This window comes from Diorhabda carinulata, chromosome 2 (assembly GCF_026250575.1).
Source record: "Diorhabda carinulata isolate Delta chromosome 2, icDioCari1.1, whole genome shotgun sequence".
In the NCBI taxonomy this organism is placed as follows: Eukaryota; Metazoa; Arthropoda; class Insecta; order Coleoptera; family Chrysomelidae; genus Diorhabda; species Diorhabda carinulata.
Genome location: NC_079461.1, coordinates 12,759,631 through 12,780,092, shown reverse-complemented (window position 1 = coordinate 12,780,092; position 20,462 = coordinate 12,759,631). Strand labels below are relative to the sequence as shown.

At 32.1% G+C, this 20,462-nt stretch overlaps 1 protein-coding gene across 2 annotated transcripts in view; it reads left to right on the top strand.

The window, feature by feature from the left end:
* The window catches only part of LOC130904210 (ras-GEF domain-containing family member 1B-like), a 559,401-nt gene that overhangs the window by 279,055 nt on the left and 259,884 nt on the right, over nucleotides 1–20,462 (top strand). For both annotated transcript variants that reach the window (XM_057816844.1, XM_057816842.1), the window contains one exon: nucleotides 2,750–2,800. In XM_057816844.1, the coding sequence (XP_057672827.1) occupies nucleotides 2,750–2,800 (51 nt within the window). The remainder of the gene's footprint in view (nucleotides 1–2,749; nucleotides 2,801–20,462) is intronic.

Here is a 20,462-nt window from a genome sequence, read left to right as displayed (position 1 = left end):
GTTTAATTTGAGAAAGATTTTCCTGGGAAATTATAACCAAAGAAGATCTACTGAATGTATCAACTTAAGTAAGAACAATTTACGAATACTAACAAGCTGGTAGATAATGCGACGTGTAAATTTTGTTACACAGAGGGCGAAACCTCTATTCACATTCTCTAGAAAGGAAATCCAGAGCACTTCACCTGGGAGCATATGAAATAGATGAAGAAGATATCTGTCAGCAAAAACCATACCACATTCTAGACTTTCTAAAAGAAGTGGGATTATCTGTAAACACTGGGCTCCCCAGTAGCACAAAAAAACCTTTGAAACGCAGTATATATGATATCCCAATATCTACATACATACATACATACAATGTTTGATAAAGAATTTATACATACTTCAATTTGACAAACTTGAGACATAACCAATAACCAGTTCATATCCTTTATAGCACCAATTCCCAGTTTATATTTTCAAGCGGTGATTCATGAGAAAATCAACAACAAATTGTGAGATTTAACCCAATTAGTCTGAACACCGATTCTCTTTCTTTGCAATTAGACTATTATTTCTTACCTCGTCCTTAATTTTGGGCTAAATCAATAGTTTTGGATTTTATTCACAATGGTGAGAAGACGAATCAAATTCTAAATTATTTTTTAATTACAGCTTTTTTTAAATATCTTACTACAGTAAGATTCAAAATAATGCAAGCCTTCACCTACAACCTGCTGAATAATTTGTCGAAGCAATCTTCAATAACCTTCACATTTATGTCTTGATCGTAATCGCCATTATCAACAAAATCGTCTCCCGATGTGTAGGATAATAAATCGTCCAGCTTCGCCGAAAGGATGTTTTAGTCCAGTAAACAGTCATTTTGAGAGGGCGACTCTAGTAGTTGTAATAATGGCCTTGTCTCATCTAATAATACTTCGCCAATTCTTTTTTCCTAATTTTACGCAGATATTTACATCGCTGAGGGGGTGAATTATTTCTTTCTTATAAAAAAATTTTTTTCGAGGATATAATTAAATAACATTAAATATTTTATACACCCAGCCAAATGAGGTCCATATGAAAGAAAGAATGTGATTCACGTATATTCAAGAGAAAAGTTTTCGCGAAAAACTGCTTTCCGGAAAGAAAAATAAACCTATTTTCTCGATTTTTTTTCTCTCTATCTTAGATTGTTTGAAAATATTCAATTGAATGCTTACGGCAGCTTGACGTGGAACAAGACAACGTACAATAAATTGCATGCAATTTCTTGCGAGGTCAAAATATTGCATAGATAAATAATGTAAGTTGCTTGACATTGCATCATGGTAATTATAAATTACGATAGGTTATGATCTCTCTTGCGAGATTGTGAACTGTCGAAAGATTATGCACCCTATCATATTGTCACAATTTACCGCATTATTTTCCGGTATATTATAATCTATCGAAATGAAACCGTCAAATTGTAAAACGAAAAGCAACTCGAGCGCTGATTGGTTGGACGGCATGTAATGTTTTTCTAATTTATTTGTATGATTTATATTCATGGGGTTAATTAATAGACACTCTCTCTTCCGTTCTTAATTTATTTAAACACTATACACTTCTCTAACTCATAATAATTCACTCATCACTATCACTTAATTAACTTTTTTAGAATTCAACTATATCCAAGCGGGACCGGCTCCAGGGCGGAGATGAGTTCGTAACAGACATATGCCCCGCACCGCCATATTTGTTTGTTTTTTAGTTTGTTGTCGAATACAAACAAACAATGGTGATTGTAAATTGATTCTGTGTTGAAAATAACTCATAGCTATAGAAATGTTAGGTTAGGTTAGGTTGAAAGATAAATATATGGAGCCAATATTTACGGTTTCAATATTCCTAAATTTGTATAAAACATGTGTAATCAAAAAAAATTTCATTCAATTTCAATTAGAAAATAAGAATAAGAAAATGTTGTAACGTTTCTGATTTCTTTATTTTGATACCATGGGATGTCAGAATTATTGGTTATCTACTAAATAATAAATAAATACGTGTTGTCACAAATCTTGAAGTGCATTTTATTTGACTGACACCTGTTTCATTCCTAATACTAAGGACACAGACATCTTGATAATTGTAAAATTGAGATTTAACGGTTTCACTTCGGTGGATTAAAATCTACCGAAAAATAATGCGTTAAATTGAAAGCAATATTTCCACAGCTAACAATCTCGCGAGATAGATTAAACGGTATTTACAATTTTACGGTGGCATATACATCTCAGACAGTGTTTTGGATGCTTCGACAAGTTGTAGTCCCCTCGATATAAGGCTATAAACTTTTTGCTTCAGAATTAAAAGTACCACCTTAGTCCTTAGGTCTAAAATATACTATTACCTACAATACCCTTGCCATTATGGCTAGGAAGTTGAGGGAATAGGTGAATAATTTGAAGTATATATATACAAAAATTGATCTATTCTCGCGTTGTTCATTTTCGTTGATATAAAACCGTTACATCAGGGCAACCATATACAATTCTTCTCAATATATTATCAATAATTAACTAAAAATAATGGTATCTAAAATAGAGGACAAGTAAGTTAAAAAACTACTGTTATTAAACAGTTATGAATATGGACCCCTCAAATTAAAAAAAAAAACAATAATTTGATCTTGAAAAATTGTGTGTTTTAAATTGATTAATGCTAAACAGTAGTAGCGTTTATTCTCATCAGATTTAATCAAATTAATCTTCATTTTCAGAGCAACAGAAGTCAACCTGCCATTGGACTTAAACATACTCCAAAATCTAGGGTAAGTTTATTTTTATATTAGAAATTGTACAGTGAAATAACAAAGTAAAGAAAAGGCATCATTATTCATTTACTTTCAGAACATTTTTGTATCAGTCATATATAAACGTGACTGGAAGAAACATGATTTTTTTGGCTTCCATACTGTAATCTAATAATAAATGTAAATATTTTGGTCAAACGAATATCCCTAAGAAATAAATAGTCGCTGGGAGCTGTGCAATGAAAAAAATGACTATTTCAACAAAATTTTTTACAATGTAAATTTTCTAGCAAAAGAATATATCGAGTTGATTGTTATTCGCTGTTGTTGTTTAGTCGTGTTTTGTTATATTTGATATATTTTAAAGTGTACTAGCTTTTACCCGCGGCTTCGCTCGCATCGAATCCATTAAATAAGTATCAGAAATCATTATAATAGAAAAGAACGAACTCTGTAGCTATATTAGAACTTGAGATATACATCTTTGAATGTAGAAAAATTGCCAAAAACCTACAAAAATCCATAACTCCACATTGAATGTCCGCGCCTAGCTCCTCTCCAACTCAACCGATTGAAGTGTTCAAAAACTCAAAAGAAAGAGGATGTTTCAGCGAGTGTTCATAAACCAAAACGAAGTCTCTATCTTGAATAGAACTCCAACTAAGAAACATACCTTGAAATTTAAAAACGATCTGGCAAACCCTCTTAAAATCTAAATACTTCTCAAAAACTAACCCAAATCAACATGAAGAATATTATTTACATAAGAATCGATAAAGAGTCAAATTGTCTCTACCAGAGTCGTGGATAGTAGGAAGGAAAAAATTCCTTTCTTTTTCTTCGATTTCCAGAAAAAAAACATTCGGCTTTTTAAGTTTTTCGTCAAATATTTTGAATATTCCTTCGTTCAAGTATTTTGGCACAACTGACACAATTAATTTGTTATCGACCTCCCGCTCAATCGAGAAATTCAATAAAACCTCGGAATGATTTCGAAATCGTCCTCTACCTATCTATACTTAAGTGTTCAAACCAAAGTAAATTTTAGTAAATTTGCGGTATTATTCTTTATATACGAATAACTTCACTTAGTTTTTTTATATTGAAAATTGAATCAATATACTGATTTCTTTCCATGCTATATTGCTCAGAAACGGTTTATCCAATCAAGATGACATTACTATCCAAGGAATTTGTGCAAAACTTAGTAGTATTTGTTTACATTTGTCGAATATTGGTATGATATATTTCATATGAATTTAGAGCAACTCATTAGTCACAAAAGTGAAATCAAAATGATTCCACAGTATAAATTTTTCTACCTTATTACCAATCGTGATATACTGTGGAATCACCCTTTTGTGACTAATAAATTGCTCCAAATGTATATGAAAAGATATCACACAAATAGCATATATTCGACAAATGTAAACAAAGACTACTAAGTTTTGCACAAATTCCTTAGACAGTGATGTCATCTTGATTGGATAAACCGTTTCTGAGAAATATTGCACGGAAAGAAATCAGTGTATTGATTCTATTTTCCACATATAAAACCATGTAAAGATATCATTTCCGCGCCCCATATATGCATATCAAATTAATCAGCATGATCACCTCTACAACATATTAACTTTTCAAGATCATCGGAGCTGTGATGGTTAAACAATACATTTATCAACTTTTTTTAATTTCGTTAATTACGCTTATGTTAGTTGCCTTGGAATAAAGTTTTTCTACATGGAAATTAATCAATACAAATAGCTGAAGTTCTTCTATCACTAGTTCTTGATGTTTCGCTGTAGTTGCCCATATGAATTATTTACATATTTTTCCAATATTTCCGGTGAACAGCTTGCTCTATTTCGTAACCTCATTTTCGTTGTCTAAGAATAAGAGCAAAAGTTGATATGAAGTTGAATAGTATCAAAAATCCATCCAAACAAACTTCTCGTTTTATAGAAATAAGAGATTTGGATTTCAATACACTATTAGAATCGAGATTAACTATTAGAAAAGTATCGAAAAAGATAGTTTACAAAGTATCACATATTATTGGGAAGTATTTGTTAAATGATTGAAGTTATATATGTCTCTATGTATATATATCATATCAGAAGCATTCTCATGAATACACCAAACAATTTAAACTAATTATCACTCTAATCAATATTTATTATCGAATAGCGCAGATAATTATGGTTATACATTATCAGCAACCAAAACTAGAATTACGTGCTTTTGTCTCATTTGTCATATCAATTTAGGTCTAAACAGCAAATAAAAAATTAATCTGCGTGAACTATAGAATAAGTGTGATTTGATGTTGGAAGTTGTAACGTCGTAGTTATTGTTTTAACTACGATCTTGAAGAAAATAATTAAGCAGTTGACGTGACAGCTGGTGATGGTTCTTGTGATGAAACATCTGGTCAAGCTGGTTCATCTGTGTATTTAGTTTCATGAACTACTACTCTACTACTGGTAATGTCTGCTTGTGTCTTTTGCAGATTAATGAAGTTTCCGCATAATTTGGCCTTGATCAGTTTGAATGATTATAGGTCTTGGTAGACCTCCAGGCTTTTCTACCACTCTTGTCCCTTCCCATCGAGAAGGGACTAACTGTTTCATTAATTTCAAAAGTGTCTGGTCTTTTAGTGTGCTTATTTCTGCAGATGGCTTGTTCTTCTCTTAATCGTTTTAGTTTGGCTGTGACTCCTTGCATTATTTTTGCTTTTAGGTTACTGTCTTCTATAGGTAACGGAGATCTGGTTATTTTGCGGTATAGACGTTGGTGAACCTAAAATATCATTTCTTGGTGTATTTCTCCAAGTTAATAAAGCAAGTTGAATGTTGAACTTGTCAATACCACATTTTTTTAATATGTTCTTGGCTACTTGAACTGCCTTTTCAGCGAGTCCATTATCTTGATGGCGATGTGAACTGGATGTTACATGGTTAAATTTCCATACTTTGTGTTCCATTGTCAGTTTGTAGCTCTTCTGGTTTTTCATATACAGCAAACCATCTTTTCAGTTGTTCTAAACTTCATATGAAGCTGTTAAAGATGTAAATATCCAGACTAGCTGTTGCAAATTACGAGGTAAGTTTTTCCTTTCATATCATCATATTGTCCCTCCTAGTAGAGAAATGCATGTCCTTGATGAATATTTTTCAGTTTTTCAGGGATCTGTGATTTTGGCACTACAATCTTATTTGCTTTGAAAATTATTCTTTTGAGAAAGCTCAATTCTTATTTAAGGTTGTTGTAGTACTGTGGGAATTTTACTGAATTTTTCTGGAAATCCTTGTATTATTGACTATATTATTAATTGTAGTTATGGATTTTTCTTTGCAGCTGTAATTTTGCGTCAAATGAGATAAGTAGTTTTACCACAGCATTCAAATTTTCTTCAAATGCGAATGGTGCAAGATTAAATATTATGCGTTGCAATCTCACTGGTGCAAATTTTATGTTTTCCTTGAAGAATCTCTCAAGTGGCATATGGTCTGATTCCTCTGTCAGTTCATTACCATAAACATTTTCGTTAAACTTCTTACATCCAAATTGTATAGCGGGTGCTTCTTTTTAATCTATGGATATTTCTCTTCAGATTTGGTCAACGCTTTTGCTCCATAGGCTATTAATTGTCCTTCTTCAAGAAGAGTAGCGCCAAGGTTTTTTGAACTTAACGCTTAATGTTTACATCGTATACTCTCAAAACTGGAGGACTTTGCAGAACTTCCTCGTGTTGAATTTCTCATATAAAGCTTGTATTTTTGTGTAATAAATCTCTCAGAGGATTTGTTATATCAGACATTCTCATAATAAATCTATTTAGATATGTGATCATTCCTAGTAGGCTCTGTACCTCTGTTTTGTTTATTGGTGTCATCACTGCCTGTATAGTTTCTACGTTTTCAGGGTCTGCATCTAGTCCTTCTACTGAAACAATGAATTTTATTTTTTCCGATTCAAAAATGTATTTATTTTTATCAAGTCTGAAGCCTGATTCCTTTAGTGTTTCTATGACTTCACTAACGGTTTTCGTCGTTCTTCTCTACATTTTACATATATGGAAATGCCATCAATTGATACTCTCACGTTGTTAAATTTACTGAGAATTTTTTTTTAATTTCTTGGAATATGCCAGGTGCTGAAGATACTCCAAAATGAAGTCTTTTGGAAGAATATCTTTCCCATGGGTTAGCAAAGTTAATATTTTCTGCCAGAATCCTTTTATGCAATCTAATAATGCAAAGAATTTAGAACCTTTGATATCAGCTGAAATGTCTCAGTCATTTATTTACATTTGATGAATCTATACAGATTCTTATTTTGTCTATTACTATAGGACTTACAGCAAGGGTAAGCTCTGTTTCTGGTTTTATGATGTCTAATTTCACCATTCTGCTAAATTTGTGCTTTACCTCATCTCTTATAGCATGTGGGATTCTTCTTGACGGTTTAATTTCAAGTTTTGGGTTCTCAGTATCAAGTCCTGGGATCGGTGTAACCTTTCTTAAACTACCTTGAATATAATGTTGTATTCTTCTTTTTTTATTTTAGTTTTTATTTTTAAGTAGCTGTGCGTCACCTAGAACTACCATTTTATCTTATGTGTAACTAATTAAATTTTTTGTTGGGCTTGGTTGCAGACTTGCCTTCGTTATGTTCATTAAGTGTCTCGGTAACACGTTGCATTGTACTCCTGTATTTAGTTTTTCAATGAATTCCACATTACCATTTCTGTTTGGGATGTTCTTCTTAGTACGGCACATATGGGCAAAGTGGCATTTCTATTGCACTCCGTACGGGATTTGTGTTTTGTACCACATATCTTGCAGTTAAAATATTGTTTTTGTTTATTTTTGACACTTTTATTCATTTTACAGATTGTTATAGCTTTGGCCAAGTCTAGTTTATCTTCTGTTGATAATTTCTCTCTTACTTGATTCGATCGGATTCCAAACGCTACCTTGTCTTTTAATATTACTTCGAGTTTCTACTCTAGTTAAAAAGTCATTGAGTTTTTCATCTTCATTTTGTAAAAATTTGAAAAATATGTATCTTTTAAATGATATATTCCTTTTTTGGTGCGAAGTACTCTTTAAACTTGTCTTTATTGATTCGCAAGTTATATTTGGCTTCAGCTTTCTTTTTATCTAATTGAAGAGATATTTCATACCACTGTAACCACTTTTTCCAGCTCGTTGATTTGTCCGAGTCAATTTGTAGGTTAGCTGCCGGTATATTCCGGTAGCTATTTTACAACTTTCTCACCAATTTTCTTCTATTTTAGAAAAAAAGGAGAAACCGATTGTAGGTTAGCTGATTTGTATGGTGTAGGTATAACCACGAAGTTATATTAAGAAGAAAATGCCGATTCAATTTTGTTGTACACCTGCAAATAAGATACTGAAGACGGAGTAACCATCGGAAAATGATGAAGAAACTGAACTTAGAAGACGCTTTGTATTGTTGGTTTTTACAAAAACGATCAACTGGGCAACCGATATCTGGCCCTTTACTCTGTGAAAAAGCATTTTAGTTAAATAAAAAATTAGGTGGTGATAAATCGTTTGTCGCAAGTAACGGATGGTTATACAGATCTACAAATGTCAGCCAATGCAGACGCAGGAAACTCTTTTAAAGATGATTTTAAGAGGAAATTGGATGAAAATAACTGACTTGGATGTTGTTTATAATGCTGATGAAACCAGATAAACAGGAAATCATTACCTTCAAAATATCCAGTTTCTAGGCGAGAGAATCCAGCTCCAGGCTATAAAATAAGCAAAGAGCGAGTAGTTAGTCTGCGCTAACGCTACTGGGACCCATAAAATACCTTTGCTCCTCATCGGAAAATAAAAAAAACCCAGATGTTTGAAACATATCAGAATGCCTTTAATTAATAAAAATCAAAAAAGTGCATGGATGAATTCTGAAATATGCTGAAATATGTTTTTGCCGGAACCACAACTTTCTTATTTTTCCACTTGAATCCTTCGTACCATTCTGAATTAAAGTGAAAATCAAAGTAGACACGACAAGGATTATAAATGTCGAAGAGTAAATATAATAGTTACTTGTAAATTTGTGCCAGTAATAAGGGTGAATTGTTTTTACCGAGTGTTTGATTATTTTTCCAGTAAAAAGGGCAAGACACACTGGTTGCCCACGGACCAAAAGCTATGGGTTGGAACATACAACATTTTATTATAATTTTTTAATTATCGTTGACACTGCAACAACATAAGAGATTTGTAATGTCTGGTGTAATCATAATTCATATTGTTACTAACTGAAAAATTCACATGTTTAAACTGATTGCAAACATGCGAAAATAATTCCTTCCATTATGATTTGTGTAATTTTGTTATAAAGTAATAATTATTGATTAAATGTGAACCCAAAACTTCATAATATGTATAACAGACAGACGGCTAGCTTGGGAATTAAACGTGATATTTTTTTAAATTCACCCATGCATTCCCTTTCCAATAAACCACCACGCGGCGCCTACTACTAATAAAAAAGTGATAAATGGGAGTCACGTGGAAGGAATACAAGCTTAATCTATTTTGAAGTGGAATACATTTTTTTGATTGGACTGTATAGAAGCAATGGAACTAATTATAAGAATAATTGTATGTGGTAAACATTTTCCTTTGGCATTCTCTTACAGTTCAATTGTACCGAATATGTTCGAAAAAATTGTCTTGAAGCAAATGAAAGTATAATTTATCTATTTTTCCTTGAAGGACTATAAAAAGTTTGGTTTCGACTGTTGATAGTGGCGGTTCGCTGTGTTTTATTTATTACATGTTATAATTATTTTAATTTTTTTTCCGAATTTTAGTTTGCAATTTTCATGCAAAATTATTCGAATCCATTTCAAGTAGGTCCTATAGTGTCAAAAGAAAGTGTTGGTACGGAAGATAATCGAGAGTTTGGACATAAAATTTGCATGTCCAATGTCAAAAAGTTATTTCCATTATATTTAAGTGCCTATAACGAGAACATGAAATCAGTCAAAAAATACTATCACTAATGAATTGACGTATTTATTTTTATTCCATACTAGCATTTCCCGTCACGGCTGCGCCCGCGATATGTGCCCGTTTAATTTAATATTATTGGATCATTTACAACGTTTTTCTCCCAAATCGGTTGATAATTTATACATAAAACGAAACGTTCAAATGGAGGTATCTTTGGAAGCATAATTGTACGGCAATGACGTTTGCATTTATTATATATCAATCAGTAATTCGTATCTCACAATGTATCCAATCCAATTGAATCGGCTATTGATAGTGGCGCCATATATCTAAAATTGGCGTACCCATCTTTATTCTTAGAAACATAAATCCGCCAATCAGAAACCTTCGTTGGCTCATGCCAACAGCTTTACTGAAGATCATCAGATGATCCAATGCATAGTTTGCGATAAAAGACATACAGACTTACCGGCTTACTTCTTTTTTTTTTCTGTCAATCTTATGATAATTGACTTTTTAAAGGTTGTTATTTCTGGATTATTTCTTTGATTTTCTATATATAGATACGTATTTATGATATGATGATCGCGATATTTTTGTTTCGTAGAACGTAGGTGTTGATGTCTATGGTTGTGAAGCGCTACTTAAAGAAATGGATGCTTTCGAAAAGCATTTCATCGATATTGAAAATCTTAAATTTCGAATAAAAAGTTAATAAAAGGAGAACGATTATTCGAAAGACAAATTATCTGTATTGAAACGAAGAATTCAGGTAAAAATAAATGAGAAATTACGGGTAATTATCAAAATCATTGATGTGAATGAAAATAACTGGAATTAGTTTAAAAATAAAAGAAATTTATTATAAATTGGCGAAACAGTCATTCCAATGGATTTCATATATTGCCGTGACAGTTCATGCTGATTTGAATTGAAACGAAAACAGCGAACGAATTTACATTGAAAATTTGTGTACTCATCATTCTTCTTCGAAACATAAATGCACCACTAAGAAACACAGGACAGGACACACAGACCCATACTTTTTTATAAATGAAATAAAAATAAGTAATTGGATTTCAAGAATACCAACATATTAAAACAAGTTAAAAATTATCCAAAATTAACAATAAAAAGAATGATCTTCATAAAACAAACTAAATTGTCAATTAATTATAAACAAGACATAAAAAACATAAGTAAAATTGATTATGATTTAATCAATTAAATTTTCAAACTTATATATCGTTAAGTATCTAAAATAAGTAAACTGAAATCTAATATTGATCTTCTCTAAATTATTAAAAAAAACTAATTTTAGCACAGAAGAGACATAAAATCAAGAACATGTAGGTAGACCTATTCATCATGGTGAAATACACGAACGAACGACTTCTGAAAATCTTAAAAATTTACTACAGAAACTCGGAGTCGGAGGCCGCTACTTTAAGAACGTTATCTCCGATTTTCGGTCGTAATTCTCAACCTAGTAGGTAGTAACAAGTTTAGTGAAAAAGTTTGACTCTACATATTCGTTGTGTGATGTTGCCGTGCCAGTGAGACTACGTATTGGCCGAAGTTTCGAAAATATCGCTGCCGTACAAGATCAGGCTCACTCAAGAATTGAAGCCGATGGACCATTCGAAGCGACGTACGTTCTCCGATTGGGCTCTGGAAAAGAAGCGCCAAAATGATCAATTTCATCGCAAAATAATCTTCAGTGAATGCTCACTGGGTTTGTCATAGGGCCATATTTTTTCGTCGACGATAGTGGTCGCCACGTTACTGAGAATGGTGATCGTTATCGCACCATGATTATCGATTATTTTTGACTCGAGTTTGGAATATATGGACTTGGACAGCATGTGGTTTCAACAGGACGGCATCACAAGCCACACAGCACACGTTACAATCGATTTATTGAAGAACAAGTTTGATGAGCGTGTTATCTCAAGAAATGAACCAGCCGATTGGCCACCTCGTTCGTGCGATTTAACGCCTCTAAATTTTTTTCTTTGGTGCTACGTCAAATCATTGGTCTATGCTAATATGCCGACGACGTTGTAAGAGCTCAAAGCCAACATTGAACGCGAAATAGCAGCCGTTTCGACCAAAATGTGTGGACGAGTCATGGAAAATTGGGTCCAACGAATCAACTGCTGCAAACGTGCCCGCGGTGGTTATATGAGCGAAGTCAAGTTCCATTCATAAATGTTTTGAATGTACTTCAACCCGATAATAAAGTTGTCAAGTCCTTATTGGAAAACCCCTTATATATAACTAGTGAAAAGGTATATAATTTGATTTTGAAAAAAACCACAAAAAATTTTAAAAAATTCATGAAAGCTTCATTGGAATCGATAGAACGATCCGGTATTTCACGAATAAATGCTTCAATATTGGCTTTCAGTACGTCAATAGTTGCTGGTTTATCCCTGTAGACATTAGCCTTAACATGGCCCCAAAAGGAATAGTCCACAGGCGTTAAATTATACGATCTAGGCGGTCAATCGACGGGTCCCAATCATGAGATGCTCACCGAAGGCGGCTCTCAATTTGACCAGGCCACCGATCCATAATCCACACCAAACAGTTACTTTTTCGGGATGTATCGGTAGCTCTTGCAATGCTCCTGGCTGGTCTTCACTCCAGATGCGGCAATTTTGCTTATTGAAGTATCCATTCAACCAGAAATTATCTTTGTCGCTAAACACAATTTTTCGATAAAAAACTAGATCTCCCTCCAACTTTGCCAGCGCCCATTCACTAAATGTTAGGCGTTGAGGGAGATCGTGTGACTTCAATGCTTGCACCAGCCGTATGTTATAAGGTTTTACACCCAAATCCTTTCGCAAAATTTCCCACATAGTGGAGTAACAGAAGCCCAATTGTGCTGCGAAAGGCAGCGAATCAACATTTCACGGTCATCAGTATTACTGGCGGATACAGCCGCAATATTTTCCTCAATAGGTCGACCAAACTCAATTCATTATTAAATTATAGATCAAACTGAAAAGGTTTGACAAATTACACAAGATATGATTAACGCGTGTTCTGTCAAAAATCCAAAAAGATACCAGCAAAAAATCAATTAAGATTTTAGGTGTCTTCTGTTTTAAAATTAGTTTTTTTATAATTTTTGGAAGACAGGTAAAAATTTTATGTTTCTATTACTTCAAGTCTTTATCAAAAATTATATTTTGTCACGTTGTACAAGTGTGGTTAAAAAGAAAGTTAACCGAAAACTGATAAAAAAGGCTAAGCAACGAAATAGGTTATTGACGAATAGTGCATGACTTTAATCAAGCAAATTTGATTCCAACATTGAACATGATTCAAAGGAAACTGCGCACGTACCTTGATTATGACTTGTTGAAATGTTTAGAGACAACATAGAGATGGTGGTGTTCTAATAGAAAGTGGTTTTGAACATAAAAAACTTATGATTATTATGGAACCATGGAATCTTTAAAATCAAAACTCGTATTCCAATAAGAATCTCCCGAAATAATACTTATTAGCTAAACACTTCCAGATTAAATACTAGAAAAGTCTATCTGACAACCTTCAATAGAGTTCGGAAATATCAAGCGCACTTATACTCAACTCGTTCCTGTGTTTAATTTTCAGTCCTAAGTAACCTACCAATGAGTACACATGAATGGCAACAATTCACCGACATTATACTGTGTTTCCATTGAACAAGCTGTAAAATGAACTAAACGAATTAGGAAATCGGTTTGGATGAATTAAACGAATCCGGAGAAGCTCCATATTTGGAAATTTAACTTATAGGAAGCTACACGAATGAAAAGGTAACCTACTTTACTTGAAGTATAAAAGGCTGAATATCGGAACATATAACACATATTGTAATATATTTTCAATTGCAATTTATTCAAAATTCATGTTCTCACTAATTTCTTGACGTATAGGATGAAATTAAAAATACACGATATATTTTTGAACAGTATAATTCATATACACTATCTAAAATATTAAAAATTATGATAACTCTTTATTATTTATTTACCAGGAAGTATATTGGTCACAACTACAATGAAATAAGTGGATAAAGAAGAAATGAAGGAGTGAGTACCTGGTTATAAAATGAGACAAGCTGATAAGTTCGTAAAAAAGAATAGAGAAAAAATTTTTGAAGAGTTTTATTTTATTATTCAATATATTTGCCTTTGAGGGCGATACAATGATTATAAGGGTCAGAGAATTTTTCTGCACCAAAATAGGGCTCAATTCCGGCGATAGCCTCATCAGCAATGCAAAATTTTTGTCCAGGGGGCGTCCTCTTGAGGTTTTAGAACCAAAAAAAGTCACTGTGAATATGGTGGATGCGGACAAATTTATGCATTTTTGTCTTGGTTTCCATTGATTTGTAACACTGAGCAATGTCTTACTGAAACAGCACTTTTTCTTCAAATTTGGCCGTTTTTCCGCGATTTTGTCTTTCAAACGTTCCAATAACGCTACTTAATAGTCGCTGTTTATGGTTGATCCCTTTTTAAGATAATCCATGCAAATCCCAAAACACTGATGCCATAATCTTGCTAGCCGACTTTTGCGTCTTCCCACGCTTTGGATTCGGTTCATTACATGTAGTCCACTCAGCTGATATTTGTCACATATCGTCGCAAAAATTTGTATTCGTTACGATTTAACAGCTCCAAACTGTGCTCAAAATTATCAATTCTTTATTGGGTTTGGTCGATTATGAGCTTGCGCAGAATCCGCTTTTTACAGAGCTTTCGCATACACAAATATTAATGCCGATATATGCAACATGCACCTTTGATATTTTTAGGGTATGAGTTTCTCGTCGGCGACAACCTCTTTGGTGCGCATCGTCCTCGGTGCTCTTTTTATCTTGTTTAAACATAGTACTTCGTAACAGAACAAAGCTCGAATAATGTTTATCAAGCATTGGCTCTCAGATTATTTCTAAAAAGCAATGTTCCATTTACACATGAAATTCCTTTTCGTTACTCCAATCAAAATGCTATAACTCACAAATAAATAGTATGATTACTGTCAAATTTATTAACGTATTTTTTGAGGGTTAGGGCTAACTGAAAATTCAGCCCATCTAATACATACACCCAATAAAAATATAAACATAAATACAAACACAATTGAATAAAGATCAAATCAAATAAGAACGCTTTGACTTGATCAGGACAATATTTAATAAATTTTTCTCAGATATCTATTTTCTAAGTTTCTCCAATATCAGTGCCTTTAGCTTATGTTTACGGATTAGTTTGCTATACAGAGTGATTTTTATGTATGGAACGCCTCGGAAACCCCTTGTACGAATTTTATAAATTTTTGTGATACGGCCGGTATTATGAATACGATTTAGACTTTTTAACTAAAAGAAGTTGACTGACTAAATATCGACTACTGGTTATATAGTCAAGATCTCGAGATTCATCTTTACTATTGCTAAACTGATATTTGACATTAATAATAGAGCTTCCCAATGTCGATTCTTTTTGATGCTTCATACAGACTGTCAGATGAACACCTGTACTATTTCTTGTTACTAGTCTTAAAATGTATTTGTCATCACGGGGATGTATGGGTGATTCCATTATAACTGTGATATTCAATGTCCTGTATTGTTTTTTTGTACTAGTCATTAATTAATAATCAATTAATAAAAATTTTGTGTTAATTGAATAATTCTTAAGATATTTAAACATTATTTTTATACAATATAACTTGCCACTTAAAGAAAACTTATACTACATCACTTGAATGTCAGTACCGTGTCATGTCCATTCCTAGAATTTACCGATAAATTATTAATTTTTTTTGTCGTAACAAATGATTTAAACTAATTACCTTATAAATTCTAATGTTTATGATCAAACTGAGGAAAATTGATGCACTTGTTGTTTAATATCTTAAGTTACCATGTCAGTACCGTGGATAAATGAGTCAGTACCGTGGAACTCAAAATCCGACATTTGTGTCTTGCTCGTGATACTTTGAAGTTGTAGTAAATTCCTCTTAGAGTTTTATTTTTACAGTAAAATAGATGAATAATATGCATAAAAAAGTTAGAAAAGTTAAATTTTAAAATCTTGAAATTTTGAATACAAAAAATCACAGTTAGAACGGAATCACCCGTATATGAACCAAAACTGATATGGATCTACTAATGCGTGATATAACTTTTTTAATTTCGGTAATTGTTTTTTCAAGAATTCTAATATATGTATTATAAATTGTAGTCTTCTTATAACAAGCTTCAGATGACAGTTCTATTTGAGCTTAATAACTAAGTTTACTCCCAAATATTTCATATTTGTTCTATCAATTTTATGTCATGATTTAAAAAAGTTATTAGTCTTGCCTCAGAAGATGATACGTTATCTATAATGATCTACGCCAAATAGAGATCAAATATTTCATTTAAGTGTATATTAAATAATAATGGTTTCAGTACTATATCTTACGGAGCTCCTTATTTTATGGGCCCTGCAGAGGAAAAAGTTTCCTATATCATAGCCATTCCAAAAATAAACCACAATCAATATGAAAAATATGATTTTTATGTCACAATATTCATTTTCTACGTTGACGCCTTGTTTTCTATTAGTAATGTAACCATCAAAAAGTTTTATTATGCCAATTGATTTCAAGTTTTTCAGCAAGATGATTGACTGTGTCAAAAGCTTAGCTCAGAACTATAGAAACGCAAAGATGAGGGTTTCTAGTTTCCAGTGAATGATGTTTTCCAAAATATAGTTAGGTTTTTTTAATATGCCCACTAGGCTCGCAAATCGGTTTCTTATTTTTGTTCGTAATTCCAATATTATAATGTTTTCAATGTTATTTCGTCGAGATTTTACAGGGTGTCCCAAACATTGAAATATTTCAAAACATATTGTTAAGAAAAGTGGTATATGTATTTAAGGTCTGTATTGAACTATATATGTTGCGTAACTCTGTTGCATAACAAATTTACGATTTTTCAAAATTGCCTTGTTTAAAGCTTTCAAGATGGATCGTGTAAATTTTTCTACTCAAGAAATATTGAACATTATTGGATACTTGATGAATGTAACAATAATTGTTTGCTTGCATCTAACGTTTATCGACCACTAGGATCCCAACAAAAAAGCATTTGAAAAACTAATATATAAAATCACATGCACTTGTGAAGAGAAATACGAAAAAATACATAACAAAAACAACTATAAACAAGAAGTAAAGGTTCGAGCTTCCGTCCACCTCCTGTATACAAAAGATAAAATAATTAGTAAAATACGGAGATTAGATAACGCAGCTTGTTGAGTAAAAAGAAATTTTCTTTGACTCTGTATAATGCAACAGAAGCTTAAAAACCGTAAGAAATCGGTAATCAGTATAACATATATACAGAGTTTTTCATTCAAAAACTCATATTTTGTTTTCTAACGAGGTTCACAACACTGTTCAGTTCAAGACAACTTAAAATAGATCCTTTTGATAATTCTACTATTTTTCCATATTATTTTTCCAGTAACTCACGTATCAAACTTTATTGTAAGATCGGTATCCGTGAATTTTTTTGTACTAAGAAATATTTACGCAGGGCTATTTTAGTTCCTACAGGAATATGGAATTTTGTATGTTATGATTAAATAAATAAATTATAAATTTTTTTCATAACAAATAATGAGGCGAAAAATGAAAATCACTTTTGAAAATCCTAAATTATATGAAAAAAATACAAATTCGCGAAACCTTTAATCAAGAGATTTTATTAAATGTCAGTTGTTCGATAAAAATCACTAATAGAAATATTTTGAGTTGAAAGTAAATTTATTCTTAGAAAAAAAAGTTTCTGGCATTTACCCATGTGAGGAACTAATAGAATTTTCATGACCTGGAATATTTGGTTGGTTACTTACTCTTATTTGGATAACTGGGAAACAGTACTGGCATGATTTAAATATTTGTAAATTTGAATTCAATTTTTCTAGCAAAATTTTTTAATGTCTCTAGTGGAGTATGTTTGACCAACCAGCTCAGAGTTTGTATCTTTCCATGTGAATTGAAATCCTTAAGATGTAGTTCCATTTCATTTATGAAAATTTTATTTGATTTTATCCATTTACCTTATACCAATTTTTTCAACCTATTTTGTACCATCTCTACAAATATTGAATTGTAATTAAATCCCTCTATTTAACGGATCTTTTTCTTAAGAATATTAAAATTTACGGCGTATCATTTCCTCATTTATATTCATAATTATTTGCAGTGATTATTTCTCGCTTCTATAAAAATTATTTCGGTAAAAAAAAGAATCGAAATCAAATTTTCCTCGGATCATCTTTACAGCTGTATTTCTGATTTATTCATATGGATATTCTTTACAATCTCCATTTATCTTTTTCATTATACGTTAAATCTCCAATATATCTGCCACATTTTCAACAGTGCTCTTGTCGACAGTTTGCGATATCGAATATGAGAAACTACCATAAATTTTTTCGTTGTAATGCTTTATGTTTCATATTGATTGCTGAATTGATTTTCCTAATTTTTGTTTTTGGTGAGTCGAAACCTTACCAAAACGACTCATTTTTTATACGAAATAATATAACTATCATTATAAATATGACATATTTTATATCGAAGTCAATATCTCAGTGAAAAATAATTTTAATTTCTTATATGGTACAATATAAAAACTCTTTTGGATTTTATATTTTTAGATCCAAAATAAAATAATTCATGTGTATATAAATTCGAACTAATTTTTCATCTTTTTTTAAATACTTCATGAAAGTATAAACCTAAATATTTTAAGAAGCCATCTTTACCTCCCTTAAGTACACCCCTTAGTTAAACAAACCCGAAGGGTGGACACGGACTAGCACTATATAGTGGTAAGCCATGTAATATGAATGGAAGAAATGCAGCCAGCGGTGTTGCCATACTAGCATATCACAACAACTTTCGTGTATCTCCAACGATCTTATAAATTCCATTCTGACGCATTGGTGTTTCACGATGAAACAGTATATAAAGGTGTGAAATATGATTGTTTTACCCCCTAAAGTTACACTCAACCAGCTTCTATCACTTTTTATACATTTCCTGTTCGTCAGCTGTGTTAAGGGTATTGACCCTCATAATTTTTATTCAACTTGGCAAATTAATGTACGAGGTGTCAGTTACTCAACCGGTGCTTTTGGTTTGTTGTTTTTCTTGTGGGAAATTTTGGATCGCGAGGGAGAAAAACAATTTGCTACCTTTGCTCTCTCCCCAATTACCTAAAAGACGACTTTTCTTCAGTAATTTTGAACTATTTTTGGAATTTTTCTTTTTCAAAATGTGATTGTTTGGGAATATGTTTTTTGATATTGGGATTAGGTTGAGGTTGCGAAAATTTTTCTTATATTTAATTAAATTGATATTTGATGAAAAAATGTGATTGTTGCGAGTTAAAAGAAATATTGAGAGAGAGAGAGAGAGAGAGAGAGAGAGAGAAATGCTTTATTGTCAAAAAAGTGTGGAATGCGGGAAAAGATGATTTCGATTCGATTTCAATTGGCAAGAGATTGTGCATTCTGAACGTTGAGTGAGTAGGTAACCGTTGTTTGTTTGTATTTAAGTTCTGTTATAAAATTATATGCATTTAATTACTGGAAATAAAATCAAGAAGACTGGTTTCTCTTGAGTGAGTGAGCTAATAAATATGTTTATTTATGAGTGATATTTTCCATGTCAGATCTTTTGTTCCTGCTCGACTAGTTAGTACTTTTGTTGTATTCATTTTCTAAATCCAAAATATTGGCTTCTCCAAAGTTGATTTGGAGACCTGCATTAATTACATGTTCTGATAGGGCGCAATTACATTTAAAGGTTCTGCTATCGGTTTGATGTTATGAGATGCGTTGTTATAAAGTTCGAGAGGTTTGGCCTGTTAATTTCTTCACAGTTAATACAAGGTATACTGTAAATGCAGTTTTTCTGTTGTGAAGGTTTTTCTTCTTGAGTAAATTGTATTGATTGTTATAATATTTTTGGTTGCATTTTTTATATTTTCATTTTTGAACATTTGTTGAATTTTATGTGATAATTCGCCCAGGGGTGATATAGAACCCTATCTTAATATGGGGGCCGTTTCAGTGTTTTCACCGTTGCTCTACATGTCATTGATTACCTCGTTTGTGACAGTGTTCCATATTATTTTTTTTGAGTAGCTTTTCTGGATGGTTATTTCTATAATAGGATATTTATGTTTTTGTTTTTTAAAATGGGATATCCTTATATGTTAATTCTGTTTTTTAGTTCCAGGATTTATTTTCATTTTCATAGGATGGAAGGAATGGTAATTTATGTATCGTCCTGAGTTGGAAGGTTTGCTGTACTTGATAAGTGAGTTGTCGTTTCTATGGTTTCTATGGTGAATTGTGTGTGTGGATTACATTATATGTAAAAATAAATATTTCGGTTTCTTATTCGGAACATGGCAATGAGACACCAAAGTGGACTAACTTCAAGATATTTTTCGACCTTTCGAATACTTATGTATTCATCGTCTGGGAAATAATTAATTAAGAATTTCAGTGATTTTGAATTTTATTAATTCTTGAATAAAATTTTAAATTCATAGGTTTCAAAATTCAATATTCAAATTTGAATATCCATTCAAA